General features: G+C 43.5%; 1 protein-coding gene across 3 annotated transcripts in view; it reads left to right on the plus strand.

Annotated features, from left to right (window-relative positions):
- The window catches only part of LOC147026183 (uncharacterized), a 112720-nt gene that overhangs the window by 2851 nt on the left and 92512 nt on the right, over positions 1-17357 (plus strand). For all 3 annotated transcript variants that reach the window (XM_085881310.1, XM_085881311.1, XM_085881312.1), the window contains exons 3-6: positions 1569-1675; positions 5757-5865; positions 11138-11264; positions 11880-12022. In XM_085881310.1, coding sequence (XP_085737436.1) covers positions 1569-1675; positions 5757-5865; positions 11138-11264; positions 11880-12022 — 486 coding nt within the window. The remainder of the gene's footprint in view (positions 1-1568; positions 1676-5756; positions 5866-11137; positions 11265-11879; positions 12023-17357) is intronic.

Consider the following 17357-nt stretch of genomic DNA (forward strand, 5'->3'; position numbering starts at 1 on the left):
CATGACTCGGTGGTCGGTGGTTCGAACCCTGGCCGAATCGTATCGGTCTTTAAAAATGGTACATGGCTGCTTCCTTGTTTGACAATCAGCGTTTAAAAAGGACAGGGCACGGGCAAGCAACCGGAGGTTGGCAATAATGGTGCAGGCTTTGATGGGCCTTATGATCTCCACCTGCATTGAAATTCCTTGGAATATAATTCATGTTTATTTATTTATTACCAAATATTGATCTCAGGTTAGAAGCCTTCTTTCTGAAGTGTCCTGAAAACCGCTTCAGTGGATGCATGACATCATATACTCAACTTGTTGGATTTTTCTTTCTCTCTTTTTTAAATGTCCTTCGTGGATGGAATGCAAGTGCATCTTTCTTCTTTGTCACCTTGAATTGAACAAGACGTAATGTCTTCTTTACGGAAGCTTTCTGCCAAGTCCACATTGTTATTACTAAGTGCCATTATTTTAAATTCTGACCAGACTCGGTGTTGTAATGGTTAGAGTGTCAGCTCTGAGACTGGGAGGTCGGTGGTTCAAACCCTGGCCGAGTGTTACCAAAAACTTTTAAAATGGTACGTGCTGTTTTCTTTCTTGACACTCAGCATGTAAAAGGCAACAGCAAGACGAACAACCACAGGTTGGCAACCATTGTGCATGCTTGATCGGTCTATATGCCTGGTGTTGGCTTAATGGTTCGGGTGGTGGGCTTGGGATCCGAGGATCCTGAGTTCAAATCCCGCTCGGCTGTTGAATTAATACCAGGTGGGGTTGACTCTGCCTGTCATCCTTCCGTGGTCAGCAAAAATGAGTGCCAGCTTGCTGGTATACTGTGTCGGAGTGGCGACCTGTCCATGATTGTGCCCAATAGCCAAGGAGACTGCTTAGGCAGCACCAACGCTCTGCACAGAGTATGGTCCCGATGGATGGATGGATGGATGGATGGATGGATCCATCTACGGCGGTCCCGTATAGAAGTTCCATTTATTCGGCCGAGGCCGAGCGAAGCGAGATCGAGGCTGATTATTCCTTATACGTAAAACACTCGCTGCAACACATGCCTACAGAAAACACACTTTATGGAATGCCGGCCACGTTTTCCATCCAATCATCATGTAACTTTATTTAACAATTCTCCACGGGTAGGCACTCGTATGTTCAAAGTTTCGTGTCAATCGCTTAAGCGGTTGCGGAGAAAACAAATTTAAAACTTCATCAATGTGAAAAATTGAGGGTGGAAGGAAAATAAAATAAGTGAGGGCCTCAGTCAATGTTCTACAACATGGTGGAGGATGGTTGTGGATGCCTATTACTAGTTTATCAATAAATACTAAGACTGTATACACACGTAGTTTCGGGACCACTTAGACCTGTTACTTTAAAAGGTACAAACATGGTATGAGGACTTTTGGGCTGGCACACATACAGCCATTACAGCATGCCTTTCTTGGTGAACACTTTGGAAACATCTTGAGTTGCTTTGTGTGACGGGTGATGTGAAGATTTGGGCTGTGTGTTGCAGTGTGAAGATGTACAATTAATCGGTCTGATTGTTGTGTGTTCTCTGGTCATGTTAGGTGTGCCGCAACTGGTTGAAGGGCTGCTGTAACCATGGCAGTAAGTGTAAGTATAGTCATGTGATGCAGACCCAGCGAGGCAAAGGGTATCGCAGTGGCAGTCGCAGGTGTGTGTTATTTATTTATTGTGTGTACGCATTGGACTAGGTTTTATTAAATTGCAATGGATAAATGAATGAGCAATTTTTGTTGGAGTTCCTATCTCTGCATCCTTTCTGTACATTGCTATTGTATGTTGTGTTGTTGAAAAAAAAAACAACAGCTTTGTTTGTTGTGTTTATCGTTTATTATGGGCGTAGGAAGATGTTTTGTTTTGCTGTGACTCGAGGGCATCCAGAATACCCAGGCCGGGAAGGGGGACATGGGTGTTCCTGAGGTGTACTCCCTGATTATAATTTAGATAATGTCGATATTTTATGCATCTGGTTGAACCTCTCTAACAGCTGCTTATTTTGGAATATAAGCATGCATGAACAACTAGAACTGCAATCAGTGGAGCGCATACCTCCCTCCACCAGGCTGAACAGCTTATGATTTGTATCCCACTGATAGGCCGGATCTGGATTCGGACCTAAATGAAAATCTAATCGGCTCGTTCTTGTCACCTAACCAACTCGTCCTCCAAATTTTGTCTGAATAGGTCCATAACTTTTGAGATATCGTTCTATAAATCTGTTTTAGCCCTATCACTCAATGGTGAGGAATCGCTCAAAAAATTCTCGGATCCAAATTCAGCTCTTCACCAAAGTTGAATCGATTCATCGTCATCACACACCCAACCTGCTCACCAAGATTCGTCCGAATCAGTCCGCAACTTTTTGAGATATCGTGCTATACATCGTTTTTGGCCCCATCTCCCAATGGTGAAGAATCACTTAAAATATTCTCGTATCCAGTTCCGTATCTGGATCTTCACCAAAATCTAATCAATTAGTCTTTGTCACACACCCAAACTGCCCACCAAATTTCATCCGAACCCATGCACAACCTTTTGAGCGATCCTGCACACAAACGAACAAACAAGACGCACGTCATGCTTAGCACGATACTTGCGAAATCCACCCCTACGCCCTCCCCCCCCCAAAGAAAGTTGTCAGGGATACATCAAATTGTCCATTTCATTAAGATTAAAATTGACGATCTTAATCAAAGTTCAGGTCAATCGGATGAAAATTGTTTATTTTTCAGATGAAATTTGATTATTTTAGAAGTTTGACCTTGAGTTGACCTTTTGACCTCAAAAATAGTTGGTTTCCCAACTCAGTGATGCACTATGCAATTGTTCTTCAATCCTCAGGTTAATCAGATGAAAATTGATGATTTTTCAAAAGAAATTTCATGATTTTAGAAGTTTAACCTTGAATTGATCTTTGACCTTTGGACCTCAAAATCAGTTTATTTCCCAATTCAGTGAGTCATTATGCAATTACTGTTAAGTTTTCAAGTCATTTGGATGGAAAATGTCAATTTTATAAATCTGACCTCAAGATGACCTTTGACCTCAAAATCAATCGGCTTGTCAGTTGTAACTACCTCTGCAACTTGATGAAGTTTTGCGAAGATCAGTTTTAAATTGTGACCTGTAGACGGTTGACAGACTGACAGACAAACAGAATAACAAAGTCGACCAACCAATATATTTGAAAATCTTCGATTTTGCAAGTAACAAACAAACAAACAAGAAGGCGTCAGGTCACCTAACAGGTATGACGAAAATCATGCAAATGACGTCACTGTCACCTTGACCTTTGACATATATGTATATATATATATATATATATATATATATATATATATATATATATATATATATATATATATATATATATATAGTCAAAAATCATGAACAGTCTCACTTTTGTCCTTCGAAATCCTCTGGTAAAGTTTGATGAAGATGGCTGAAAGTGTTCGAGTTATCGCACTGACGGCGAAAATCTCAAGCCCGGCCGAGCCAAGCCGAGCCGATAAACGAGACAGACCAAAATCTGATGAAAATTTTCAATTTTTGTCATAACAGACATAACCTCAGGGTGAAGACACAACCTCAGTCCACCTTCAGTGGGTTTCAGTAATAACAGTAAGCAGCTGATCACACTGTTGGTGACAACTGTGGTTGGGTCCCCGCTCCAAGCATTAATGCTCTTGCATTGCAGATAAGACTGTGGCTATTTGGATGGGCCAGACGTGCAAGGTTGAAGACATAATTAAGAATTGACCTGAAAACAACTTAAAAACAGTAACATTGAACATACATTTTTGGGGATTAAATCAACGAGCATATTGCAATAATGCAACTTCCCATATATGCTCAACAATTAAAACGCTAATTTTTTTTCTTGCTGTCTGTTTCCTTAAACGGGGAGTTTGATATTGACTCTGGCTCAGATTAATCTGTTCACTGACAATCCAGCTCTGCCATACTGTAGCACCAGCATACAGTATTTGTCCTGTTTTCATAATGAACCCTCTCCTTAAATTGCTCTGAGCACATATACAGGGTGTTTCAAAAAGATTGATACAACTTTGACTTCCTGCCATTTCTTGATTTGTTTCCTGGGATTTCTAGTTCCATAGCTCAACTATGCCATTGACGGTGAAGCAGAAGGTGGTGGCTCTGTGGTATGAGACTAATCATATGTAGACACCCGCCAAAGGTTCTGCTGGGAATGCAACCTCAGAACGAGTGATGGACCCAAAAATTGTGCCGTTCAACGTATTGTGAAACATTTTGAGCACAAGGGTACAGTGTACAACCAGAGCAAGGGCAGCAGTGGCAGGCCAGCACCAGCAACCAAGAGCCAAGCCAACATCGACGCTGTGCGGTATTCTGCAGTGGACAGTCCCGAGAAGTCCCACCACCAGCGCTCCCAGGAGCTAGGCATCAAACCAACATCAGTCTGGCATATCCTCACGAAGGAACTGAAGCTTTTCCTATACATCATCTCTATTAGGCATAATCTGAGTCAAGATGACATGAGAAGGAGACTTGATATGTGCAATTGCTCAGTGACAGGATGGATATCAACTGCCCTGCAACACTGGATGATCTGAAGCTGGAGGTGTCAGACTACCTCCAGGCAGTGCCACATGAGGAGGAGGAGGAGGAGGAGGAGGAGGAGAAGGAGAAGAAGGAGAAGATTGGGACCATACTTTGTGCAGAGCGTTGGTGCTGCTTAAGCAGTCTCCTTGGATATTGGGCACAATCCTGGACGGGTCGCCACTCCAACACAGGATACCAGCAAGCTGGCACTCATTTTGCCAACGTCAGAAGGATGACAGGCCGAGTTAACCCCACCTTGTATTAATTCAACAGCTGAGCGGGATTTGAACTCAGGACCCTTGGATCCAAAGGCTGCCACCCTTACCATTAAGCGAACGCCAGGCATAGTGCCACATGAGACCTCCAGGAAAGTTTGACAGAACTTTGGAGTCAGGATTAATGCCTGTCTAAACCGCAGAGGGCCACACATCAGGAACATCAATTACAAGGATTTTGCGTAAATGCCAATTTCAGAACTTGGGCTCTCACGAACTCTAGCAGTGACTTGCTGCAATAGCAACCAGTGATGGAAAATACCATGTCACAAGCTTTCAAGAAATGTTTGGTTCACGTTCCTGAGGTTTCTGTTTCTTTGTAAATAAACATTTAAAGTTGCATCACTCTTTTTGAAACACCCTGTATATCCTTGATTAGACCAGTCCCAATAATACAAAGTGTTTACATTAGTTTCTGTGATTTTCGTTTGCTGTGCTAAACTCTTGAGCCACCTTTGTCAAATTTTTGTGAAATCTCTATGTTCTGTTTGTTGGCTCTCATTCGAGCCTCAACAAAGTCTACAAAAAAAGCGTACATGTGATTCTAATTTGTTTTGAAGCTTTTCACCGAACTCTCTCTCCCCCATTCCTTATTCGTTGTGTGCACAAAGTACGAATCGGACTAACTGATTCCACCCCTTCCAATGCATGTTTAATAAATGGATGTCCCCACTATGCCATGTTTGGGGAAGAAGGCATTGCCTGACAGTACCGGAAAAGGTTATAATGGCATGTGGTATGATGCTAGTATTTGGTTAGCAAACTATTACTGGGGAAAAGCTGGTTGGGGGGAGTTAACTCCCTCCCTTCCCCCACTCCCATTTTATGGTTATACATTTGTATAATAATGCTAACACATTGCTTTGCCTTCAGATCTCCAGAGCGGATGACCACAGATCTGCGGGAGCGCATGTGGAACAGGCGCCAGGATATGGACGAAGGAAAGTCTCGACAAGTCAACCATTCGCCTTCTGCAGGACGGGTGAGAATCTCAAAGAGGATACGACATCGTAGCTTATTTGTGTGTTAATGTGGTTGGGGGTCTTGGATGTGTGAGTGTTAAGCATGCCAGATTTGCTATTGTTACGTTTGTGGGGTTGGGGGGGGGAGGGGCTCAGTTATTACAGTTAACGTTTCGATCCTCGTTTGTGTTTGCTTCTAGATTAGAGGACTTGCTTCTTTGTATTAAGAACAGGTTGATAGGGATAAGTTGTGACTTTTTTTTTTTGTGCGTCACAGTTTTGTAATCATTAGTTACCAGAAAGGGTAAAGTTTCCTGACACGTGCGTCCCTTGTTGAACTGCACTGGAACCAGGTGAGTGAGAAACGGCAATGGTGAGAAATCGTTTTACTTCCTGGGGAAGAGGAAGTTAAATGATGCGCCATTACACCGCAATGCTTGGCAGCCATGTTGCTGATTAATAAAGTTCTGGTGCTTTGTGATTGGGCCATTACACTCTCGCTATGTGTCATGTGGCATGTGGTTGGTTGGCGGCCAGAGAAGCGATTACATGGACGCAACAATAAGGGGAGAGGGGGTGTAATCTATAGAGGTGTCCTCCTCGTTCACTGTTGAGTCTTCACCTTTATTAGTCTGGGTCTTCGTCTGCTGGCGGCCAGTCCCGCCCTGACGAGCTGCTGTCGCTGCCGTCTACCTGGAACTTTACCTGTCTGTGATCTCTCTCTCACTTGGGGTGTGTTTCGTTAGCAAGCGGCTTGCTTCCCACTTGCCAAGCAGCTTGCTTGATTCAAAACACTCAGCAAGCACAGAACAGAGTGCTCGAGACCACTGAACAACATGGTGGTCTCCATGCAAACAATACTATCATGGTAGTTGAGCAAATGATGTCCGGACCGTCATTTTCAGTTTTACTCGATCGTCTTATGACAAATTCCCCAAATGAATTTATTGTGTTCGCAGTAGCTACGTGAGGAAGAGGGAAATATAGATAAATAAATGGGGAGTCGGAAGCAGGAGTCCTCTGCCAGGCTTATCTATGGACCCTACCAGAGTGCATTTTGGGGAGTGGTTTTGCATGTTTGTATATCTTGAAGAATTCGGATGAAAAGTAACAATAAAAGTATGAAATGCATGTTTCAATAATACTAGCAGAGTACCCACTCTCCAGGTAAGTAGAGTTTGCACATTAGTGGCTGAAAAAAGTGCAGTCTGTATGTTACAAGACGACTCTTTTGATGTTTGTATGTTGTGTGTTTAAAGGTGTCTAAAGAGTGTAAAGGTCTTATGGGTCTAAGAGGTTAAAAGTGTCCTCAGGGTACAAAGGATTTATAGGGCTTTATAAGGGTTCTAAAAGTCTACAGGGTATGTTCCAATGTATTAGATAGGTTCTAAGGATTCTAAAGGGTCAAAGGGGTGTCAGGGTCTATGGGGTGTAAGTGGTCTAAAGTGTTTCAGGTCATCTAAAGGGTTTAAAAAGTCTTTACTCTATTAGGTCTTCAAAGATCTAAGGTGTCTAAAGAGGTCGAAACAATCCAAAGTGATCTAAAGGTTTAAAAAGGACGTTCCAATGGTATGTAGTTAATCGACGTAGTCACGGTGCAGCTGACATTCAACCGTGACATAATAAAGAGACATAAGTACGGAGTGTAACTTCTTCCACAGACAGACAGACAGACATGAATGGCTTTTTATAGTGTAGACTGTAGATTATGAGTATACATAACAGGAGTATGCCTGTGAACATTTTTTGGTTGTGGTATTGTTTTGAATCCGAGTATGGCGGCCATTTTTGCTAACGTAATGAAACGCCTCTCAATTACTTGCTCTGTTTACCGAGCGGCAAGGCGAGCGACTAGCAAAGCGGTTGATATGGAACGACTGGTTTGGAAAGCGTCAGCAAGCCACTTGCCAACGGAACACTCCCGAGCCCTTGATCCTTTGCTCAGCTTGCCAAGCGGTTGATATGAAACGGCTGGTTTGACAAGCGATAGCAAGCTGCGTGCTAATGGAAAACACTCCTGGATTTTGAATTGTTTTTGTCTGTGTGGCATCCTAGGTGGGATAAGTTTAGTTTCACTGTCTGTTACGTTATTGCCTCCGCCACCAAAGTTAGACGGAGGTTAAATTTTCACCCCAGTTTGTGTGCTTGTTTGTTTGTCTGTCTGTTTGCAAGCAGGATATTTCAAAATGTTATGGACGGATTCAGGATTAACTTGGTGGACAGCTCGGGTGCCAAACAAGGACAAATTCATCAGATATTGTTGAAAATCTGGATCCGGATACGAAAATTTTTTCATTTGATTCTTCATAATTGACAGAAAGAGGCAGCAATGATATGGACAGGTCTTTATTAAGCAAACGGATTTGAGGCATTCGGCCTTCTCATGAGCGGAGCCGGCTATGGTGCCATTTGAAGTGAGGAAAGGGATGGAAGGGGAGCATACACCAGAGACCAACTTGACAAGGCGCCACCAGGTTTTGGAGGATGGAGCCAGGTTTGAAAGGTCATTGTTGAGATTGGACAGATATTGTTTTCTGGCTCTCCTGAGAGTAGACACACACTTGTTGCGAGCTTTGTGGCATGATCTGAAGTTGCCTTCGGTTGGATTTGCCTTCCAGGAGCAGAATGCAAGTTGTTTTAAAGCAGCAGCCTCACCACAGTACCATAGGTGTGAGGATGGGCAACATAATTGAAGACGAAATGGGATTAATGTGTATAAGAGAGAGCATTTTTCTGTGGAAGAATTCCCAGGCTGAATTAATTATCAGTGGTGGTGGATATATGAGACCAGTCCTGAAGTGTATAAAAAATACAATAATAAAAAAGAGAGCCTGCGAATACACGTTGTGTGAATGTCGAAGCAGGCCAGACTTTATGACCTGTTAATACGCAGGGTCCGTGAATAGTGAGACCGCGAATGTCAGGGTCTGACAGGATAGTGCTGTGGTTACCAAATTCGCAAACCACCATTCAGGTCCCTTAGGTGAGGTATCTCGGTAAGTACATGTGTAGTTAGGCCCAAACCCGTTGTCTAGTGGGAATACATGTCATTTATGCGTGCTGCGACTCTTCAGGATAGCCGTTTTTCTTTTACTATCTTTAATTTGGACCAACCGCCATTGTTACCACCACCAGTCACAACATCAACCACCAACCACAACGCCGCTTCACCACAACCGCCACGACCTTCACGTCACACCTCGCAACCGTCGCATCGCCACCGTTCTTGCGCCGCTTGTGGGTACCGGTGTTGGACCAGGGCGCGCGCCGAACAGCGTGTACAAAATCACGGATTTTGTGCTTCAAAAACGACACACGCCCACTTTTTGCCGTCCAATCGGTGAGCGAGGGGCGATTTGGCCCCGCCTCCAGGGCGTTGGAGGGCGATCGATATATGCAAATTTATGGATCAAAAAGCATTCACGCCCACTTTTTCTCGGGCCAATGGGGAGCGAGGTGAAAGGTCGAAGGGAGGGGGTCAAAGATGAGAGGGCGAAGCCACGGGGCTGATATAAGCGACCGTGTTCGTCAGTCCAGGGAGTAGTAGAGTCGAGAGAGAACAGAGAGTTAAGACTTCGCGGGCGGTGGAGTTGGCAAGAAGGAGCTGGTCGTCATGTGCGTTGGAGTCGGAGCGGAGGGGACGGAGCTGTGGAGAGGCGGCGAGGGCAGACGAGGGGGTGCTCGCGTCGTGCAGGGAGCTGCACCCCAGGGAGGCCGACAGCGCGACCTGGCCGAGGTGGAGACGCTCGTCGCGGGACAATAAAAATCCTCTATACCCCGAGCATCAGCAACCCCCTCCTGTTTCCCCCCGCGCTGAGATAGTGCGACCAAGGGGGCCCCTTTCCCACCCCCTACCAGACACTGCCCGCGAGGCCCGCGGAGTTGAGGCACCATCGCCGCTCCGCGTCTCATCACCAGACGGGTAGGCCCGACCCGGTCTCGGCCTCAGGCCCGCCTCATCTTTGAGGGTGTTCTTTTCCTTGGTTTTGGGTATGTGTTGTCGGCGCAGTCTGTGAAGTAAAATTGTATAAGTGTTGCCGTGTGCTCGCGTAATCGGTATTAGATCTGCATTGTCGCATTTGCTTTTTGTGTAAATTGCATTGTGTTTTTCTTTTCTGTGTGCTTATGGTGGAATTGTATATGTGCGCTTTCCGTTCATCGCGAATAAATGTGCTTTGTGTTGAACTGTTTCCCGCTTCGCTTCGTCATTTCTTTCATTGAATCCTCATCTTGCTTCACGTAAAGGGTTGGTAGTGGGCTGAATACGCCCGATAATTAATCGAACCGTCGAGGTCGACGAATAACACCGCTCGGTTATCCCGATAGTACGGAACGGGTCGCTTAAGTGGCCCGTGTCCGAAGTCGACCTGCGGCGAAGTGCGATCGCCCGGTCTACCCTCCGCGTGGGTACTTAGGTAGGTCGAATTTGGCGAGCAACCCTATCCCACGCGGGGGCTGATTGGCCCGATCGCGGTGAGACCGAAAGGTCCACCCGTGACTGGTTCCCGGCGTTAGTCCGAGAGGGTCACGACTGGATTGTCCGTCCGGTGGGCGACGTGCCGCGATTCGAGTTACGTGGCCGTCAGCACGCCGGCGGGCGCGAATCCGTAACAATATAATTCAATCGAAGTAAAATAAAAGTTTTAAAAGCTGTAGAAAATAGCACAAACAAAGCATTTTCCCAAAGTTTACTGCCGTTGATGCACCATCTTTTACACCACCTTATTTAACACATTTAATTAGTTCTTCATACCTGTTGTTTGTGTCCTTTGTGATGTCCCTAAAAACAGTAAGTTTTGTATTTGGACTGATGTTCAATTTTGTTTGACTGTCAGACAGGCAGACAGACAGAGTCAAACAATTACCTTACTCTTCTGTTCTCAATTGTGCTCGGGACAAGATTCTGTACAATTTGCCAAAGTACTGCTTAACTGTGGGCAGCTTCATGTTCCAATTCGTGTTCAAATTACAACATTCAATTGAGATTAACTTAATCCTCAATCAAAGACTGAAGTTTGTAGACAGACAGAGTGGACCTATTGCTTAACCCCACTTTCTGCTGCACACTTGGGGTAAAAATCCCAAGTGCTACTAAATGGCCTGTCTTTCTTCATGTTCGTGCTTGTGTGACCTTTAGGGGTCGTCCTCATGTTATGTATATGGGGCAGGGTTAAATGAGCAAAAATAGTTTTGGCCATGGAAAAAAAAAAGGCCATGGAAAAAAAAAGCATGTGACATTTGCATTATGTGGGATGGATGCATATGACGACATTAATGTGCTTTCCTTTGCAGCGTGCGTCTCTCGGCAACAGACAGCGAGACAAAGATGAAGCGAGCATCAAAATTGTGAAAGCACGGACACCAGACAGTGAGGAGGATGAAGAAGGAGGAGGTCGTGCTTGGGCAGACACTAGAGATGGTGCGCAGGCTTTAAAGAGTGCACATCCTTGTTTGTGAAGTTGTATATTCTTTGCTGTATATTACAAGAGTTGAGCAAGTTTCTGGACAATGCATTTAATAATAATTTGTTTGAATAGTTTAACGACAATGGCAGAAGCAAAAATGTTTTCTTTTTTATAGTGAAACAACAAACTCTTAGTTGAGCAGCATTCTCTGGATGAAACAACACGTACTGATTGGATGAATGATTAAAAAAATAGTAACGTTTGAACGCAGCATTAAGATCAATAAACAGTGAATGCATTGACAGGTTTTTTTGCATGGTGTCTGTTGAAATCTTAGCCAATAACCCTCTGTATAATGCTTTGCCTGTGTGCTCTGAATCAACAAAGTCAAACAGACTCTCCTGGCAAATGAAAACTTATTCTTCGAGTCGCTATCGACTCCTCGCTGTTTTAGTGGTGGTTTCATGTGAATTGACAATTTTAAAATCATAAAAAGCTTTATTTAATTTATGTCCTTTCATTTTTGTCATTTTGTTTTTCCTGAAGCTTAACATAATGTTAATTTAATTTATTATGTTATTTTATTTGCACGAGTGCATGCGTGTGTTGGTGCATTCCATTTGAGCCAGATTCTGATGGTGAAGGGGGTGCCTTTGATTATGATCATGAGATCTCACTTGAGTTGCAGCGCCAGAAACTTCAGCGAGAACTGTTGCGCCTGGAACAGGAACGTGAAAATGAGGAGAGAGAAGAACTCGTCATTCAAAAGCAGGTCTGCATCATGTGTGTGAGAGAGAGAGAGAGAGAGAGAGAGAGAGAGAGAGAGAGAGAGAGAGAGAGAGAGAGAGAGAGAGAGAGAGAGAGAGAGAGAGAGAGAGAGAGAGAGAGAGAGAGAGAGAGAGAGAGAGAGAGAGAGAGAGAGAGAGAGAGAGAGAGAGAGAGAGAGAGAGAGAGAGAGAGAGAGAGAACGAGAGAGAACGAGAGAGAACGAGAGAGAACGAGAGAGAACGAGAGAGAACGAGAGAGAACGAGAGAGAACGAGAGAGAACGAGAGAGAACGAGAGAGAACGAGAGAGAACGAGAGAGAACGACTCAAGAATGTCTGTGGCTCCCACTTCCCATTAGATGAAGTTGATTTAAAAAAAGCAAACCGGGTAAAGATTTTGTTCGATATCAGGCGGTGGCTGTCACATTGTAAAGGATATATTGTATGAGTACAGTATCCACTTCCAAGTTAAACTCCAAAGAGTGAAAAGAAATGGTGTTTTGCTGTGTGAGGGTTCATCTAACGATATGACAGTTCCTACAATGTGGATGTATGAACTTCACAATGGGGCAAAACGTCTCCATATTCAACTTTGGCTTTGAATTTTGAATAAGGTTTTGCAACCAAGTAATCATTTGACATTTTTATTCACAGGAAGGAATTCTCATGCTTTGTTTGTTTGTCTGTTTATTGCTTACAAAATCGAAGATTTGCACATGTATTGGTTGGTTTGGTCTGTTATTCTGTCTGTCTGTCTGTCTGTCTGTGTCACTCGCCTTCAGGTCGCATTTTTACTCCGGACTTCATGAAACAACCACCTGGGAGGGCTAGTCAATTGATAGAAATCTATTGTTTTTGAGGTTAAAAGGTCAAGGTCACAGAATCGTTAATTGTAATCCGAATGACTTGAAATTTGAACAAAATTTGCATATTGGGTCACTGGATTGGTTCACAATCAGAAGCTAAAAGCCTATTGTTTTTGAGGTCCAAAGGTCAAGGTCGCATAAAATTGTCAATTTTCGTCCGATTGACTTGTAATTTGAACATAATTTGCATATGGGGTCACTGAATTGGTTCACAATCAAAATCTAGAAGCCCATTGTTTTTGAGGTCAAAAAGGTCAAGGTCGCATAAAATCATCAATTTATTCCAATTGATTTGAAATTTAAACAGGGTTCGCATATTGCGTCACTGACGCCTATTGTTGTTTTAATTTTTTTCAGGTTGGAAGGTCAAAGGGAAAAATCACAAAATCGTCAATTTGAATCCGATTGACTTCACATTTCAACATGATTTGAATCCGATTGACCACATTTTAACATAATTTTCATAATCGGTCACTGAATTGGTTCACCGATCAAAAATGTGTAACCTATTTCTTTGAAGTCCAAAGGGCAAAGTGGCAGTGACTGATTTTGCAAGTACCAATCTGTGACTGTTTGTTTGTTTGCTGATTCAGATGTTGAAGGAAGTGCAGGAACTGATCAATAAAGAGTAGAAGCTTAATATATTGATACTGAAGTGGCAGGGAGTAAGCAGGCAGATGACAGGTAGATAAAGAAGGAAGATTAGTGTAAACATATAAAATGGGAGCGGGCACAACGGTTGACACAATTTCACGACCATCTCAAAGGGTATTGTCGTGGCCAAAAATATTGGCACCCTTACTCTTTTTTCAAATAACTCACAATTTTCTCGAAAAGTAAGTTGAAATTGATGAAAGTATTTGGTCTCCACAATTCTTTATTCCACTGTTAATATTACAGAACCTTTGTTTTTAATTCAGAACTTAATACACCCCTTTTAAATCAGAAAGTAAAAAGACCCTCCAAAGCCAGTCGCCAATTGGGCATCCTTCATCATGCAAAGTCCTTCCTTGTCACACCTGAGCTCCTGACCACATACAAAGCTTTCATCCGAAGCTTGATGGAGTACTGCTTTCTCCTCTGGGCTGGTGCTCCTGCCTCTCACCTTTCTCGGCTTCACTCTGTGGAAACCAGGGCATTTAGGATCATTGTTATCTCCCACGATGAAACTCAGTCTTTGGGTCTCTCACTCTCTCACCACAGGCAGGTTGGTGGTCTTTCTGTCTTCTACCATCTCCTCTCTGGTCTTGCCCCCACTCCTGCTGCCTGTGCTCTGTCCCACCCATATTTGCGCAGGGCACTCAAGGTCCGCCAGCAACCCTCTTCTGGTTAAACTACCAAAATCAAGAATCACTGCTCATCTTCATTCTTTCATTCCTCTTTTTCCTGCCTTTGGAACAAACTCCCACACACTGTTCAATCCCACTCTTCCCTCCAGGTCTTCAAAACAGCTGTTCACGACCATGTCTTATCTTCCCCCATCCATAACCATGATCTTTTCTACCTCTTTTAATCCACCCAATACCCACTTCCTTCAAATTACCTGCTTTCCTTCCTGAATGTCCCTGTAGTGTACATCTTGTTTACCCAATGTACCCCGCTCCATCCCTCTCTCTTCCACAGATCTCCTCATGTGTCTATTCCCCGGTTTTGTGCTTCCGTCTCCCATCGCTCTTGTCTCCTGCTCCCCTTGTTATATGTTCTGTGTGTTAGCTCTTATACAAGTCTTGACATTGTACGTTTAAAAAAATATATTTCTGGTATTGACAAAATTATTGACATCCGAGACTTAATATTTGGTAGCCCAGCCTTTGGACAAAATAACTGCAGTCAAGCACTTCTTATAGCCATGAATGAGCTTCCTACACCTCTCCACTGGCAGTTTGACCCACTCTTCTTGTGTAAACTGCTCCAGTCCTACCAGATTTGAAGGGTGCCTTCTCCCAACTGCTGTTTTCAGATCTCCTGACAGGTGTCAATGGGATTTACATCTGGACTCATTGCTGGCCACTTCAGAACAGTCCAGCATTTTGTCTTGAACCATTCCTGGGTGCTTTTTGAAGTGTGTTTGGGGTCATTGTCCTGCTGCAAGACCCATGACCTTCAACAAAGACCCAGCTTTCTGACACTGGGTTGAACATTGTGCTCCACAATGCCTTGGTGATCTCCTGATTTCATGATGCCATGCACACGTTCAAGGCACCCAGTACCAGAGTCAGCACAGCAACCCCAAAACATCACTGAACCTCCTCCATATTTGACTCGAGGGAAGGTGTTCTTTTCTTTGAAGGCTTCATTTTATTTTCTGTAAACAGAGATGGAGTGCTTTACCAAAAAACTCTAATTTGGTCTCATCTGTCCACAGGACATTCTCCTAAAAGGATTTTGGCTTGTTCAGGTGTGTTTTGGCAAACTCCAGTCGAGCTGTCTTATGTCTCTCTCAGCAGTGGGGGTTTTCCTGGGTCTCCTGCCATTGAACCCCCTTTCATTGAGTTGGTGACGGATGGTGCGAGTTGAAACTGTCGTACCTTGTGTCTTCTTCAGGTCAGCTTGAGTCTGGCAGTTCATCGAGGTGCTTTCTCCACCATTCGAACAATCCTTCGATCAAGTTTTCTCTTGCAGCCACGTCCATGGAGGTTGGCTACAGTGCCATGGGCCTTAAACTTCCTGATCACACTGCGTATGGTGGACACAGGAACATCAAGGTTTCTGGAGATGGACTTGTAGTCTTGAGATTGTCCATGATTGGCTACATACTTGTGTCTGACCTCCTCAGACAATTCTCTGGTTTTCTTTCTTTTCCCCATGCTCATTGCGGGACACAGTGACACAAAACAGCAGAATGACTCATTTTCTCCATTCAAACTGGTTGAATGAGTGATTTTTATATTGCAGGCACCGGCAACTCACCACAGGCGAGTTCATTTCCAAAGTAAAGGATAATCATCTGCTTGAAATCTAATTACAGTATTTCTAACACATTCTAAAAGGTGCCAATAATATGGTCTGGGCCATTTTAGGATTTCTGTGCAGAGAAGCTATGATTTAGTAATTTTTTCAGCTTTTTTTGTTTTGTTCCTCTGCACACCAAAGAAATACATTTGTGGAGACCAATTTTTTTTTTCATTTCAACAATTTTCTGGAAGAAATGGTGCATTATTTGACAAAAGTGCAAGGGTGCCAATATTTTTGGCCATTACAGTAAAATAATATATTTGAAGAATTCCTTCAGCTTATGGTATCCTTTGAGATAAACAAAAATGCAAACAAACATTTTCTCATAACATACTTTGCATCCATCTGTAACTATATCAAATATATTACATTGCAACCAATTAACTGACTACCTGATTTTAATGACCATCTTGGATCATCATTTGGGCTCTGTTCATCACTGAGAGTTTTGGCCTGTTAAGCCTGGAACTGATCTGAACAGTGGGTCAGTTTTCCAAAGGTCACTCAATCGGGCAGTAAAATTAAACTTGTAAACTGTCCCGTGCTTTTTGGTCAGATACTTGCCTTGATTGTGGGAAGGTTATCACACATTACCAGATATGCACTGAATCCCGACCCAGCAATAAACTCTCATCCTGTTATTTCACATGTCGGGTGATTCATCGATGTGTCCCTCATACGGACGCTAAGTTGGGCAATCCCGTCTTGCCAGCATTAGTTGGTGGATGCTAAAGATCCCATGGTGTCCTTCGCGAAGAATAGGTGTGAGCCATCATTGACACCATGATCCAATTTCAAATTCCTGCTCTAACCTACAGGGGGCACTGCATCAGTCGCACAGCCATGCTCCCAGCAAATTATGCTAGCCACAGCCATGTACTGCATATGAAAGAAGAAGAATTTGACGCGCCTTAACTTTACTACACATCAACAGCCATAACATTTAATAGTTCTCACCACATCCGACACACCACACACCTTGGTTTTTACCTCATCCAAGGTTACATCACAAATGAGAGCCTAAGTTCATCGTCCTGCATGCAGAATTTTTTTTTTCAGTGATCTCAGCCTCATGGAGGAAATTGCATGTAATTCACTTTCAGGACAAATACATGAGTAGACATCAGTGTACATTTTCATGAATTACAAATGTATTGGTAGACAATAAATATACATGCATGGTGTATGGGATTTGAACCTGGGTTCCCTGCATCATGAGCCAGGAGTTCAGATGGGGACTCGAACAGTCCAACTCTGTTCGAGTTCCCATTCCATTTAATATGCTGGGAAATTTTTAGCTGCGAAGGAAGGGTCTTGTTCAGGTGGAATATGTCAATATATTTTGAAGAGTACATTTCCAGGCCTGTGCTATGCATATGAGGTGAAATGCAGACTTTGATAGTTAATATTGCTTTTGTATTTTTAGCTCGCCTGTTCGAAGAACAGAGAGCTATAGCGATACCCCCGGCGTGAGCGTCAGCATCAGCGTGAGCGTGAAAATGTTAAAGTTTTTGGTGCAA

This window comes from Eptatretus burgeri, chromosome 5 (assembly GCF_056783735.1).
Source record: "Eptatretus burgeri isolate ZD-2024b chromosome 5, Ebu_testis_v1, whole genome shotgun sequence".
Lineage (NCBI taxonomy): Eukaryota > Metazoa > Chordata > Myxini > Myxiniformes > Myxinidae > Eptatretus > Eptatretus burgeri.